Here is a 14,749-nt window from a genome sequence, read left to right as displayed (position 1 = left end):
GTTTTCCTCACTGACACATTCACAGAATCACAGAATCACCAATGTTGGAAAAGACCTTCAAGGTCATCCAGTCCAACCATCCACCTATCACCAATAGTTCTCACTAAACCATGTCCCTCAACACAAAATCCAAATCATGTGATTTTCTGTGAGATCTGACAGCAACGCTATCCCAAGTGCTGGATTTTGCCATTCTTCTTCCTCTCCACATCAGTTTCATTAGATACAGCTTTCTGGTGTCTTGAACAACGTGGTGGATTTGTTGACACCTAAGCTTTGTCTCCGTTTTACTTGCTCTGAATTCAGATCTTGAGTTTTGGTAGTGTTGCCCTACTTAGAAAAGCAGTGTGTTATATAATAGTCATCTTTCCAATGCAGCTTTAGTGTTAACTGAAAGCTTCACTCTAAAATAGCCGTGTTTACAGCTCACAGACTCTGCTTTTTAGGTGCCTGATAGGATCACTACCTAAACATTGTGACTTGAGTCATATCAAGCTCTTTTCAGTGTTATGACTTAATAAAAAAAATGAACAGTTTTGAAGATCTCACTCTGAGTTACCATTTCAAGAGAAAAATGATCTAATTCTTCATTATTTCTCCTAAATGTTGTTTGGTAGATTGAGCTGGGGGTGCAGTCATTTGAAATGTATCTCGTAGCTGTTCTGCTGCTCAGCTTTGCTTTTTCTTAGAGCATAGCTTTGAGCAATGCTGCTCTATCAGATGAGATAACCTTTCCATCTTGTGCTTCCCCTTATGGGACGTGATCCTGCTTTCAATGCAGAATGTAGCACTGGTAGCAGAGGTCCAGTGAGCAGCCCCAACTTATGGCTTCCCTATGCCAACCAGAAATTAGCTGTTTGCTGTATCAGTTTCTAGGGCTTTGATGAAGCTGGCTCTTTATCCATGGCACTGCTGAGCCTTGCTGCTGCTTGTTTTTCTCCCTGCTAGCAACCAGTCTGTTCTCAGCTCTGCAGAGAAGGACCTGGGGGTCTTGATGGATGAAAAGCTTAACATGAGCCAGCAGTGTGCTCTTGCAGCTTGGAAAGCAAATGGTATCCTGGGCTCCATCAGAGGAAGGGTGGCCAGCAGGGACAGGGAGGCGATTGTCCCCCTCTACTCTGCTCTTGTGAGGCCCCATGTGGAGTACTGTGTCCAGGTTTGGAGCCCCCAGTACAAGAAAGACAGGGAGCTGTTGGAGAGGGTCCAGAGGAGAGCCATGAAGATGATCAGACGGCTGGAGCACCTCCACTATGAAGACAGGCTGAGGGAGCTGGGCTTGTTCAGCCTGGAGAAAAGAAGGCTGTGGGGTGACCTCATTGCAGCCTTCAGTACCTAAAGGGAGCCTACAGACAGGAGGGGAATCAACTCTGTGAAAGGGTTGATAACAGCAGGATAAGGGGAAATGGTTTGAAGTTGAAGGAGGGGAGATTTAGGTTGGATGTGAGGGGGAAGTTCTTTCCAGAGAGAGTGGTGAGGTGCTGGAACAGCTGCCCAGAGAGGCTGTGGATGTCCAGTCCATTTATTGGAGGTGTTGAAGGCCAGGTTGGATGGGGCCCTGGGCAGCCTGGTCTGGTATGAAATGTGGATGTTGGTGACCCTGCATGTGGCAGGGGGTTGGAGCTTGATGATCCTTGAGGTCCCTTCCAACCCAGGCCATTCTATGATTCTGTAAGACATGAAAAAAGAAGATAAATGAATTCTGTATCTCCTCTGTGCTATAGCATGCAGTTGCATGCAGGAAAATTGCTGCTGCAGAAAGTTGTCTCAGAACTCCAGCATAATTAATGTTAGGAAGGGGTCCCGTGGTCCAACTAATGCTCAAACAGAGCAACCCAGAGTGAGATGCTGGGGGCCCACTGAGAAAAATGACAACTTGTCAGAAGTGGGATTCGAACCCACGCCTCCAGGGGAGACTGCGACCTGAACGCAGCGCCTTAGACCGCTCGGCCATCCTGACAGTGCTGTTGTGCATCTGAGACAGCGATAAAGCATTTATGGCAGCGTGTGCAAAGCACGTGTTGTGTTTGGAGTGGGTGTGAAATGGGTGTTTTGGTGTATGTGAAAGAAAAAAGACAAGTCTGCAGACAGAGGATTCCTCTTAATGAGGAAGTAAAGGGAAACCGCTGCCTCAAACGTCTTTTTTTTTTTTTTTAATGTCTGCATAATAGTAGTTAGCATTTTGTCACTTTGCTGTATCTCTTTCTGATTTGGTGATTTTCATGATCAGTGAGCTTCAAAGGGTAAGACTAAAGCAAGTGCAGACATAAACATAGCCATGATTACTTCTCTCTTCGTTGAGACTTAGTGAGCAACAGATAACCGTGCTGAGTGCTGCCTAAGAGCTACTGCAAAATTTTACTGAGGTATATTCCACAGGAAGTATGATAAGATCCTGCAAGCACAGAGATTGTTCCTCAGACAGAAGAGGCATTCATCACACAGTGCTGAAATATTGATATATCTCTAAACTACTCTTTTTTTTTATTTTTATTTTTCAAATTGCAGGCAAATTGTACTTCTTCTCAGATGGCATTCTATTCTGTGATCCCCACCATGGCAGCATTTCCATTTCAAAGAACCACATCGATTCCATTTCTCTGTATGATGGGGTGAGTGGTTTTGTTTGTTCCTTCTATCATAAACTTTTAAATCAAATTTTAGCCTTGCTTCTAGGGTACTGATGCAAAGTGCAACGTCAGCTGCGTTTTTATGAGTGTGTATAAAACTAGTAAGTGATGCAGACTTATCCCCAGGCTGGATGTAGCTCTGGGCAGCCTGGTCTGCTGGTTGGCGACCCTGCACATAGCAGGGGGGTTGAAACTAGATGATCATTGTGGTCCTTTTCAACCCAAATCATTCTATGACTCTGTGATACATAGTTTTAGCATTGGTTGGCTAAATCAATCATTGGTCTGTGAAGCTTTAAGGAAGAGAGGTGAGTTATTAGACAAAGTTTAAACTGTGTAAAATTGCTCTTTAATGAAAGAGAAAAAGCTGAATGTAGCATTCATAAAACATGTAGTGGTCCTAAGCGATGGGCCAGGCAGAGAAGAAGCTCAAGGCATTGTGAAATCCTGCGCTGTGTCAGAGGGTGAAATACTGCATTCTGTTCAAAATATGTTTAACCTTCAGCCAAACATTTGTGGCAGTGCACTCCTTATCTCCAGGGGTCACGAGAGCGTCTGTCTCATGTCGTAGGGCGTTGTGTAACTGACAGGGTGCAGGGAGGGACTGCTCCGTGTTTTCCAGGCTGAGAGGTGAAACAGAACGGCGTGCTGCTTGTGATTGTGCACGTGCCAAGTAATGGTGCTAAAAGACACGCTGTGAGCCACATACTTCTGCCATTCCTCCGATCAGTTTATGTCTCTCTGCTTAGTTTGCTAACTCTTGCCACCTAGCAGTCTGCGTTTCTGTCTTAGTGGAAATTAAGAGTTAGGTTAATGGCTGCAACTCAGCTTTTTGCTTTCCTCTTCAAGGCAGGCAGGCTGACTTAACTATTGCTTTTCAAGGGTGGAAAAGAGATTATTTGGCTAGGTTATTGTTTCCTAAGCACCCTCCAAAAAATCTTGGTTTCCTTTAATTTCTGTTTTCTTCAGGTGCAGCTTTACACTTTTGTTTAGTGACCTCCAGAAGGCATTGTGTAGCCTCCGTTTCATCATATAATGGAGGAAAACAGTAAAATACAATAAAAATATGTTATTCAAAACGATGGAGAGAATCTTACCTTAGCTGCCTTGTCTTGTACATCGTATTGCTTGCCCCGTAGTCGTTTAAGAAGCTATTTTAACACTGACCTTCCTCCTATTGTTTGACTCAAGACACTCACTTTCATAAAACTTGCTATTTATGGGACCTGGCTATCATTCTTGACCTGGTGCCAGATTTTTGTGTAAAGCTAAACCTTGACAGGGAGCATTTTATTGTTCAACTGACTTGGCGTTGGAGAGCTTAAATGTAAAGAAGCGTCAGGAGAAGACGGGCAATTGTTAGCATGGTTTTCCTTCAAGTTATTGCGACGACAGTATTGATGAAAAGTAGAGGATAATTATATGCTGGGAGTCAAATAAAAGATGCAAAGAGCTACAGTTTCTTAGCAGCTGTCTCACCATGCCCTGAGAGATGCTTCTCTCCCTGACTTGCAAAAGTTTGCATTTCTGCCTCTAACATTTTGTAAGCTGCTGTGTTCTGGGAGTCTGAGCATCTAGCTGCCAACTACACTCCTGGAGTCGTTGGGGATCACAGACATCCAGCACTGGTTGTTGGGGATCATAGACATCCAGCACTGGAGGACAGGGCAGATTGCTCACAAAGCTTTGCTGTGAAGGTTGAAAGTAAATAACGTCCTGTTCCAATCTTGTGAGAGCTGAACACAATCTCTACTTTCCTGGGATGTGAAGCACCACTCTGCTCTGTTCTAGCATAATACCAGCCATCCTAGGGGGTAAAAATAAAATAAAAATAAAAGAAAATAAAATACTCAGCAGGCTACTCTGCCCCCCGTCTCCAAACTTCCAGATTTAGTTCTCTTCTGATGTTCAGTGTCTCAGTAAAGTTTAGCAAGGCATCCTAACTGTATAAAGCTTAGAGACTAAACGCTTAGTTAATTTAAGACTAAGTATTGATGCTTGTAAGTACCTGAATCCAGTATTTGCTTTGGTCATTAGTCATCAAGTGAATAAATATTATGGAGTAATAATTAGATTGGGCATTTCACATGCAGATTGCAGCATTGTGAGTTTGCCTTCCAGTTGCTCTTTGTGACATCTTTGATACCCTGTGGAATTCAGATCTAGGACTGGGGGCCCAAAAGCTAAAAGCATTTTCTCTTAAGAGAAATTCTTCTCCTAGAATGCCTTTTTATTGTTGTTCAATAACCTCAGTGACTTCAGGAGATGACTTTGATAATTAATCCCTGAGTCAGCAAAGGGTGTAATTAATCTCTGAGTCAGCAAAGGGTAGAGGTCCTGTTTGCAGATGTCACTGAATTGATACCAATTCCTGTGTAAATGTTCCCCACTTTGAGCCTTCCTTTAAAATCAGTAAGGAGAGTTCTTTCAGCTCAGAGCCTGGAGGGCGATATCAAAGTTTGCAACAGCACCACGCCATCCCCTTGCTGTCAGATGGGCACTGCTCTTCTGGAGTGCCTGCATCAAAGGAGATGGATGGATGTAGATGTAGAGGTGTTCAAGAAACGTTTAGATGTTGAACTGGGGGGCATGGCTTAGTGGGGAATATTGGTCATAGGTGGATGGTTGGACTGGATCATCTTAGAGATATTTTCCAACCTTGGTGATTCTATGACTCTATGAGATCAGGGTGGCTCTGTTGTAAAGCTTCAGCAGGCCTAAAATTCTAGTTTTTCGGGGAAGAGATAAGTATAAAACTAAAGTGATTTTTTTTTTGTGGATGCTTTTAAGGATTCAAAGCTTGTGGGAACAATCTCAGATGCTTTCTTTTAAAGTGTATGATACTGCTAATAGCTGCAAGGTAGAAACTGACAAGTTCTGCAAGTGGCTGCAGGTAATTCTTGTGCTGCACACCACTCCGATGGAAGCTAAGCCATTAAGACCTTCATGAGTGCCAGCTATGACTTTAACTTTTCTTTCTTGATATGTTTAACATTTTAAGCTTTTTTCTCACTTTAATAACTGTTATTTACAAATTATCTTGTTTCTTCCTTTTCTAGGATTCGACTGGCATTGTTGCTGCTCTCTTTGTAGACTTCAAAAGCTCCTTGCTTGCTCATCTACCAATTGAATTCCATACCCGAGACAACTTTTTGATGATTGCACTTTTTCCCAAAACCAAGATTTATAAAGCTTTTTATTCACAGGTAAAGTAAACAAAGGTTAGAAACTTTTTTTTCTTCCCACTCAAAACAATTATCCTTCATGTGTGAGAGGCAAGAGTTGAATGTGTTAACATCTGCCTTGAGTAATTACCTTTACAAAGAAAAAGGGATTTGTTTCTCACATTAGAAGAGCTGCTAAAGCTTGTCATCTGGTAAGTAGATGCAGGAAAGTTTAAGATATGGAATCATTCTTCAGTTGTTTTTCACAAGCAAAACCTTTTCTTGCAACTCCATGCTCATTCACGCTTTGGAAGGAAGAAGAGGTGGTTAATACTGATGGAGCAACAGGTTAGGAAATAGATTGAAAACTTCTGTGAAAATGGATGGAGGGTATTGAAAGGGGGCTGTGATTTTAGAAACTGCTTTTTGTCTTTCATATTTCACCTTTTTCCAAGGTGTAGCAGCCTACAACTGTAGGAAGGGCTTTTGCAGAGATCTTAGTCATTAGTGGCAGATAATAAGGGGAGGTAACCACAAACTCCAGCTTTGAAGGTGCAAACTGAATATTAGGAGGGTGGTATTCAGCAGAGGGAGCTGCAGCAATGGAATAGGCAACCCAGAAAGCAAATCTCCACCTTTGAAGGTTTTGGAAACTCGGTTGGGCAAATCAATGGCTAAGCTGGTGTGTCCTGCTTTCATCGGAAGGTTGGTATGGAGACTTCCAGAGGCTCTCTTCTAGCCAGGAACCTGGCTTTTCTGCAAGAGCTGTGGCAACTCTTCTGCAGATTTGAAAAGGCTTCAGGCTGCCCTGCCCTGTAGTCCTTCCCAAGAGCTGATTGCTCCTGGTCTTAGGAGTTTGCACGTCTGAGAAACTTCAACTTATGTGTGCATTTCTAATGATCGTGCTGCTTGTTAGGGTTTAACGGTCACCATGTGCTTTTGTTTTGTCTTCTGAAGTCAGTGATTGCTCTAAGGCTTGTTTTCTAGTGGTTGCATTTTAAATGTAGCACTGGTGTATAATTGGCTACAGCAATTGCATGTAGTGGCAGAGGTTCTATTGTGTTTCTTGTGGTTAGACACGTTTGGATTGCGATCCTTTGGGAAGTCTTTATAAAGCTTTTAAGTATCCCATATGGCATTGTACTATTTTCTGAGTAAATTGGCCTCATGCATTCGAATGCAGAGGCTTTTAATAAACAAATCTTTATAACAATAGCACTTTTGAGGAAGTGAGTCTGGAGATTTTAGGAGTTCACAGGGGTTTTAGCAGGAGATCATAAGCCTGGACTGGAAAAGACCACCTGGATCAACGTGTACAGTCCCCACTGGTAGCATTAATGACTCCATAAAATTTCTCCTTCTTTTATCTTAAGTGCTTTGACTTCTCCCACTATGTTTGGCTGGCGATGTTTTGTTTGGTTCTGAATTTCTAACTGATTTTATTAGGTCTACTTTTAAACCTGGTTTTATTTAGTCTTCCCAGTGGGAATGTTTGAGCTATTCAGAGATTTCAGACCTGTTCTTTCTGGCTTATTTGGCCTGATGAAATAAAACCAGATCCTTTTTAGTCTGCCATTATAAAAATGTTCTCCTTTCCTCTAATATTGTAATAATTCTCTTTTGATTTGATTTTTTTTTTTTTGACTGTAGTCATCCAAGCTGTGTGCAGTATTGTAGAGAAGGGTTATTTGTTTCTTGTACAGACGAAACAACAGTGCTCATCAGTAGTTCAGAGTTGCCTGTAGTTTGACTTTGCACTACTATTTCATTGGAACAGGTTGCCTAAGGAGGGTGTGGATGCCCCATCCCTGGAGGCATTCAAGGCCAGGCTGGATGTGGCTCTGGGCAGCCTGGTCTGCTGGTTGGTGACCCTGCACATAGCAGGGGGTTGAAATCAGATGATCATTGCGGTCTTTTTCAACCCAGGCTATTCTGATTCTGTGATATTATCTAGAGTTAACAGATAGCAGTCTCTTTTTCTGAGGAACACCTTGAGGTCCCCCTCTGCTGGGGCATGGGTAGTGGGCACGGTGGTGACGGATTGGTGGTTGGACTTGATGATCCTTGTGATCTTTTCCAACTGCAATAATTCAGTTATTTCACTGATAGCCATTGACACTCAAGCTGATTCTAGTAGTGTTTGTGTCTTCATTCTTGCTTTCTTTTTTACCTGCCTCATATTTTTGTCTGGTTCATTTCACTGTTGTTCGTTAGATAGTTGTTTTTCTATAAAGCATCACAGCGCTCCATGATTCTCATCCAACTTAGTTTCCTCACAATCCTATTAACTCACTTCAGTTCATCTCAGATTCATCACAGATGGTGTCATGGAACCTTCTCTAAGCAACCAAGTCACAGTTTTTAGGATTTATCAGTTTCTGATCTGGCATCAAACTTTGCTCAAGTTCAAGTGGATGAAACGTACCTTTTGTCTAGAAGATGGTATCTCATGAATGAAGGCTATTCATGAGACCAGGTGTTCCTCATTACATAAGCCATGTGAATCAGTATTATATTTTGTTAGCGTCTTTCTTCAGCTGCTCATTGCTCTTCTCCAAAATCTGTTCTAAAACCACGTACAGCTGGAGTTATGGAGACACATTTGTTGCTTGACAAACCAGTAGCTGCAAGGATTCACTGAACTGCAGCTCGTGGTTTTACTCTTCTGCAGTCAGTTGACTTGTGATGCCTTGTTAAACAGACTTTGTGTAAGTATGATCTAATTACTTCAAGCCCCCCCTGAAATAGAAAACAGCAGTTCCCCATCCCTTCAGATCTCAGTGCTTTCTATTCCTTGTAACTGCAGTGTTGGTTGCAAGACTTTAAGCACGCACCGATGGAATCTGGTTGGAGGATCCTGCAAAGAGGCAGCAGTTTCTCTCACATCTTCACTGTAACTGACAGTTGAGGTGGCTTTGCTTAGGCTTTGGGATTTAAGGATTTCTCTGATTCTCTTCGTATTTTTCTAATACTGTAGCAGCTTTTTTCCTCTCTTTTAAGTCATACAAAAGGGACACTTTTTGTAAACCAGTTTTCTTGGTTTCTTTTTATAAGCTCTCACCCAAATTGACCTGCATTTTCACCCAGCCCTTTGACTTCTAAGGACGACATTTTTCTGTTTACCAGCCCCTCTTCCCATCCCTTGTAGACATTTTCGTTGGTCCCTTATACACATTTTTTTGAAGCCATTATTTCTTTGGCTGCACGGCTCGTTCTGCAGGAGCAATTCAGTCTTTTGTTAATATCAAAACTTTATTTTATTTTCATGTTTTTTGTCTCGGTGTTCATTGTGCTTGGGATGCCTATTTGTTAATGGCAAGCAGTCTTCCCCCTCATGCTCTGCCCAAATTTTTTCATCTTGCAGAAAATCATTGTGAGAAATGACAATGGCTGTTGCCTTTACTTAGGAGAAGAAGGGAAATACTGAATGCTTAAACGACTGCATAATTCATCTGAATCTGATTTCTAGTTTCAGAATGCCATTCATATTAATGTGACTTGGCTAGAGCAATAGGATGTCAGCCAAAATACTGTTCCCTAGAGAAATGAGGACTTAGTAGGTTGTGAAAAAACAGTTTTTCTTAAATATCTAGAAATACAGTTGCTGCAGTCTTACCTAATGGTAATTAGAACAGTAATTAAAGGAGATGTATATGAATTCAGTTCCTGCTGTGCTGCAGTTGGACTGTAAGTGCTTTGCATTTCTGGTAGTTAGGCATGCCAGGACTGAGTGATAAATGTGAAACTGGGCTTCAATCAAGTTATTTCTTAAAGTAATTCCAGTCTGGCTGAAGCTTTCAAATCTAATCTGTGGAGACTTACTCTATGTTTTGAATATTTTCAACCAAACCAGTATTGTGAAAGACAGTTGTAATGGCTAGCTAAAATGAGTGGATCTTACAGGTGAATGAAAGCAAGTCTTAAAACAAATTTTGCAAACTAATGATTCTTACGAGTTGTCCTTTTTCTATTGCAGGTTTTCTCTTCATGGCAAAACCAGACAAACTCAGGATTATCTTTAAGGGTTGTCCAGGAAGAATTCCTGTCTGTGGAACAAAAGAGACTGTAAGTTCTTGCTACGTACTCAGCTGTAATTACAGGTTAACTATGTGCTGTCATCAGAAAAATGCTGACACAGATTTTGATAATGATTCAGAAAGAAATTGCTGCATTCTTAATGCAACGCTCTTTATTTTTTTGTGCTTGTTATTAGCCATCTGGTTTAAAGAAGAAAAACTTCTAGGCTTTTTCTTTCAACTAACCAATTAATTCTGTGCTTTTTTTAGACATTCCAGTGTTCAGAAGCTGTTCAGTTCTTTGTCTTTTCCTTCTGGGGAAAGATGCAATGAGCTGAAAATATCTGCTGCCCTCCCAGAGTTAGAGAGGTGAGAAATGATTTTTATTTCTGACGGATTAGGTTTGAAAGGAACAGTGCAAAAATATTTTGGTACACGTAATGCTTGTCTAAAAATTGCTTATGTACTAAGTCTATCTTCCCACTTGATATTTTTACCCTGGGATGAATTATTTCCTCCCTGGGAAGCCTCTGTTTGACCTTTTCACAATTTTACTGGAGTAATTTCCCAGCTAGTTATACAAGTGAAGTATTTTGCTCTTAACTGGAAGAACATTTTATTTCTTTCCTGAAAGGTTCATGCAGCACTTCGCTGTCAGCAGTGTCAGTCGTGAGCCAATAATGTCAGCACATCTTCCTATTTTATTGCAACAGTCAGAAACCATTCCTGACAGCAGAGCAGAAAGCGATAAGGTAAGCAAGCAGTGCAGCATTGCCTCCTATCCCTGGTAATGTTTACTACATCACTGTCCAGAGAGGCTGTGGATGCCCCGTCCATCCCTGGAGGTGTTCAAGGCCAGGTTGGATGGGGCCCAGGGCAGCCTGGGCTGGTATGAAGTGTGGAGGTTGGTGGCCCTGCATGTGGCAGGGGGTTGGAGCTTCATGATCCTTGAAGTCCCTTCTAACCCAAGCCATTCTGTGCTACAGTGTCATTCATTGCAAGACTGATGCAAACCACCTCTGCCTCCTTTCCAGTACCACCAGTTCATCCCGAGCTTGCTTCAAGTCTGTTCCTTAGAATAAATTGCCATGTCCCATTTCCCTGTTTATGTGACTTATTTTTCATTTAAACAATCTTTTGGAAGTGCTGATGGCCCTTCAACCTGATAAAATAGAGGCAGCAAATGAGGAGCAGATCTTCAACTGAACGTTTTTTCTCTCGTGTCCAGAGATTCAGCCCCGAAGCAGTAGTTTGTTTTTATGAATTGCTGAATAATTTAATGGAATTGTTCTCTGGAACATAAGTCCTTTAAATAGCGTGGAGGTAGCACATGATATTTAACATTTGCTGATATTATCTGTGGAACATTCTGTTCTCTATAGGGGCAACAACAATTGTCAAACTTACGGGATGCTTTAAATAGGATTTCAGTAGAAATTATTTCTTTGTAACTTTCCAGCATTTGAAGTCTGCTGTCAGCAAGAAAACCAAGGCAGCAGGAATATGGCCTTTCTCTTTGAATATTGTAATATGGTGACAGCCGTATTTCCTAGGACCTAGCTCAGCCACCATCCTGACACTTAATTTAAGTAGTAAATAATAAGCCCTTCCTTGTGGCTTTAGGTCTGATTTTAAGGTTGGTTTAAACGTCGTTGTGAATGGTTCAGGATTCTTCTAACATTCATACCAATTTCTGTAAAACACTCAATCTTTTCCTCTATATTTATTATATATACTCAATGGCTGTGAACATCCAAAATAAGACAGGATGCAAATAATGTACAGGTGACTGTCTTCAGCTGTAATGTGGCTAGAATCTGGCAGAGGTAATTAATCTGTTAGTAATAGGAACCATTACCAGAGTAATTTCCTTAGTCAACCTCAGCACAGCACAGAGTGGTTTTTAACCATGTTTCCAGAGCTCATTTGCTTGCCTCTGTACCACATGGTTTAGAGCTATATATGCTTTGGAGATGCACTCTGGCTCTTTCTCTGTGTTTCTCTGCTCTGATCCCTCTCTGAACACCTCAAAGAATGGTAGCAGGGCTGTTCTATGCAGGAAAAACTCTTGCCATGTTGGAGCTGTTACTGTGCAGCCTCTTCCCAGTCCTCCCCAAAGCTGCACAGAGTTTTGCTTAAAGCTGTCATCAGATTTCCTTATGACACAGTCAGCATTCAGTATCAGAAACCTGGTGTTTCTCTGTGTTTGACAGCAGGGCTGTTAAAAATACATCATCACTTCCTTGGAGCTGTTTTCTCAAATACTGTTGTATCTATTTAAATTTACCCTTTTCATCATAACCTGTTTGGTGTCTGCAGTGTTCTGTCTCACATTTGCATTAATACTTACATTGGTGTAGATTTTAAGGTAAGGTTTTGATGTAATGGTTTTATACTCAAATATTCTTGTATTTGATTATCCTTTCATTATATTTAAGGTATAAAAACGATGATAAAATACCTTTCTCAAATGATATATTATCTGATTGAATATGCAAATGCTTTATAGTCATACTGTTCACTGTCTTGCTGTTTGTGTGAGTTAATGCCACTTGATTTTTGTATTTTGATTTGAGGTTTTATGGAGATAGAGCATTATGTGTACATGTTGCTGGCTCATTTCTGATCTTTCAAGTTCTTCCCTTTCCTCCCCTGTGTTTCAGGTGATTATCACCATCATAACAGGTCTTCCAGGATGTCGCTCCAGTGATCTGTGTGCTTTTCTCATCACTTTTAACAAGGAGCATGGGAGGTTCGTATGGTTCTGGTTTCAATGTCCATAGCAATGGTTTTGTGTATCATCAAAGAGCTGCTCAATGTGAAGGAAATAGAATTAGGAATGCTTCACTTTTTTTAAAAGAATATCTCAGTTTTAGGTGTATTATTGAATTTATTCTTATAATTATTACCAGGGACTTTAAATAGTTCTGCCCAGCACGATGTAGGGTGTATTTTTGATGGGAAGCACTAAATGAGTACAACTCTGTTATTTCAGGTATCTCATTTAACTGCAATGCAAGGTAAATTCAGAGCATTCAGAGAAGAAAAACACCACAGATTTTGGTGTTTTTTTATTGATTTTATTGATATTCCTTATTCCAAATATCAGAGGTGTCATTATAGATCTGATCTATCTGGAACTGCCACTGATGTTGTGGGCAGTTGAATCTTAAAAGGGCCAAATGAATCCTGTCTGAAGCATGCAAGTGATCTTGTCACAATGTTAGGAGCTTCCATTTACTGACTTATGTGGTAATGCATCATTCCTCCTGGAGAAAACACTATATTAATGATCCTTTCAACAGCATTGTTTTTAATCTGCCCTACTTTCCATTCTGCATGTGCAGCAGGGAGGTGTATTCAGGACATGCATTGCAAAAAGACAAATCCGCTGTAGGGATTTACCATTCTGTGTGTTGATATAGATCTTTGATCTGGGAAACAAGAGGTTTTTAGCCTTTTAAATCTTACAGCTGAGCACCGTAGAGAGTTGAATCTCTGAAAGGTTCTGGGCTGTTGTCTTGTGCCACTTTTAACTCAGAGTCTTCGTATTAGCAAGCTGATGTGGAATATCTTGGTGGTTGTTTTTCTAGGGTGAACGCTTCAGGTGAGTTTTGAATGTTCTGTAATGCCAAATTTCAGTAAGTTTTCCACACAGATGCTCTGTCATTACATCTTGCAGTGAAATATTTTCATGCCCAGAGTTCTTAAATCACATTAGTTTAAGTTCTGTTTACTGCATTGCGAATGAAGATCGGAATTGCTCGTATGATGATGTGCATCATTTGTATAAAAACAAAAAAACAAAAAACCAAAAACACAACGAGGAGAAACCACAAACCCTTTTGGCACTGATTGAAGGAATGTGTTCATGCTGAAATGATAGAAAACTAAGTAAATTCCTCTTTCCCATGTGTTACGAGAGATGTGGAATCTTGAGAATTGTCAGATTTATTTTCGGTTGGTCGAAACAAAAAGTAAACGAAAATATGATGTCATAGAATGCTTTGTTGTTGTTTTCTGTTGTTTTAGGTGGTTAGTTTATCGACAGACTATGGATAGCCCTGAGTGTTTTAGTGCAGCCCACTTCCAGCGTTATCTCTCTGGTGTCCTGGAGGCTCAACAAAAGCACAGTGTCCGTCAGTCCACCTATGCCAGGAAGAGCAAGCGACTCTTAGTGGTCTTGCAAGGGTAAATGTTTGAACTTTGTTTGGGCTGTAGCACAGAATAGGGGATTTTCTGTTCACTTCCTATTTCCAAGGCATTTTTAATGTACTTCCATCACTTGGAGGCATTCACGTTTCAGTTCTAATGTGTGGTTCTCTGTTAAATCTGTTTAATGTACACACTAAACTCAACTTTCCTGCTGCTTGTTAATTTTATTGCTTGCTGCTCCACTGCAGGAAAAAATACCCACAAATATACCAAGTCTTCCTTTCTCTACATGGGAGGAAGGACTGAATTTGGTCTGTATCCTCTGTTTAAGAGATTGGCTTTTGGCCTCTCATCCTTTTCAGCTGTACCTTAGCCTGTTGGCTAAATGGTTTTAAGTTGAGGGAGGGAAGATTTAGGTTGGATGTCAGGGGGAAGTTTTTTCCAGAGAGAGTGGTGAGGTGCTGGAACAGCTGCCCAGAGAGGCTGTGGATGCCCCGTCCATCCCTGGAGGCATTGAAAGCCAGGTTGGATGGGGCCCTGGGCAGCCTGGGCTGGTATGAAATGTGATGTTGGTGGCCCTGCATGTGGCAGAAAGTTGGAGCTTGATGATCCTTGAGGTCCCTTCCAACCCTGGCCATTCTGTGATTGTGTGATTCTGTTGCTAAATAGCACTCCACTGGAACAGATATCTCTATCCCCCCCACAAAAGCCCCAGACATCCTAGATAGAGAGGTGATGGTCCTTCCAAGGCTGGTTCATGCTCACATTCATCAATTTTGTCTTCATG

At 41.3% G+C, this 14,749-nt stretch overlaps 1 protein-coding gene and 1 non-coding gene across 2 annotated transcripts in view; one reads left to right on the top strand and one right to left on the bottom strand.

The window, feature by feature from the left end:
• C4H20orf194 (chromosome 4 C20orf194 homolog) overlaps nucleotides 1-14,749 on the top strand; it is a 62,093-nt gene that overhangs the window by 29,560 nt on the left and 17,784 nt on the right. The window contains exons 21-27 of the mRNA XM_019615177.1: nucleotides 2,506-2,609; nucleotides 5,687-5,833; nucleotides 9,768-9,856; nucleotides 10,078-10,176; nucleotides 10,442-10,559; nucleotides 12,471-12,559; nucleotides 13,840-13,998. Coding sequence (XP_019470722.1) covers nucleotides 2,506-2,609; nucleotides 5,687-5,833; nucleotides 9,768-9,856; nucleotides 10,078-10,176; nucleotides 10,442-10,559; nucleotides 12,471-12,559; nucleotides 13,840-13,998 — 805 coding nt within the window. The remainder of the gene's footprint in view (nucleotides 1-2,505; nucleotides 2,610-5,686; nucleotides 5,834-9,767; nucleotides 9,857-10,077; nucleotides 10,177-10,441; nucleotides 10,560-12,470; nucleotides 12,560-13,839; nucleotides 13,999-14,749) is intronic.
• TRNAL-CAG lies at nucleotides 1,875-1,957 on the bottom strand. Its single transcript has one exon. It is a non-coding gene; the product is annotated as a tRNA-Leu (tRNA).

The sequence above is a fragment of the Meleagris gallopavo genome, chromosome 4 (assembly GCF_000146605.3).
Source record: "Meleagris gallopavo isolate NT-WF06-2002-E0010 breed Aviagen turkey brand Nicholas breeding stock chromosome 4, Turkey_5.1, whole genome shotgun sequence".
Lineage (NCBI taxonomy): Eukaryota > Metazoa > Chordata > Aves > Galliformes > Phasianidae > Meleagris > Meleagris gallopavo.
The sequence above is the reverse complement of the archived record's forward strand: the minus strand, read 5'-3'. Positions and strand labels throughout refer to the sequence as shown.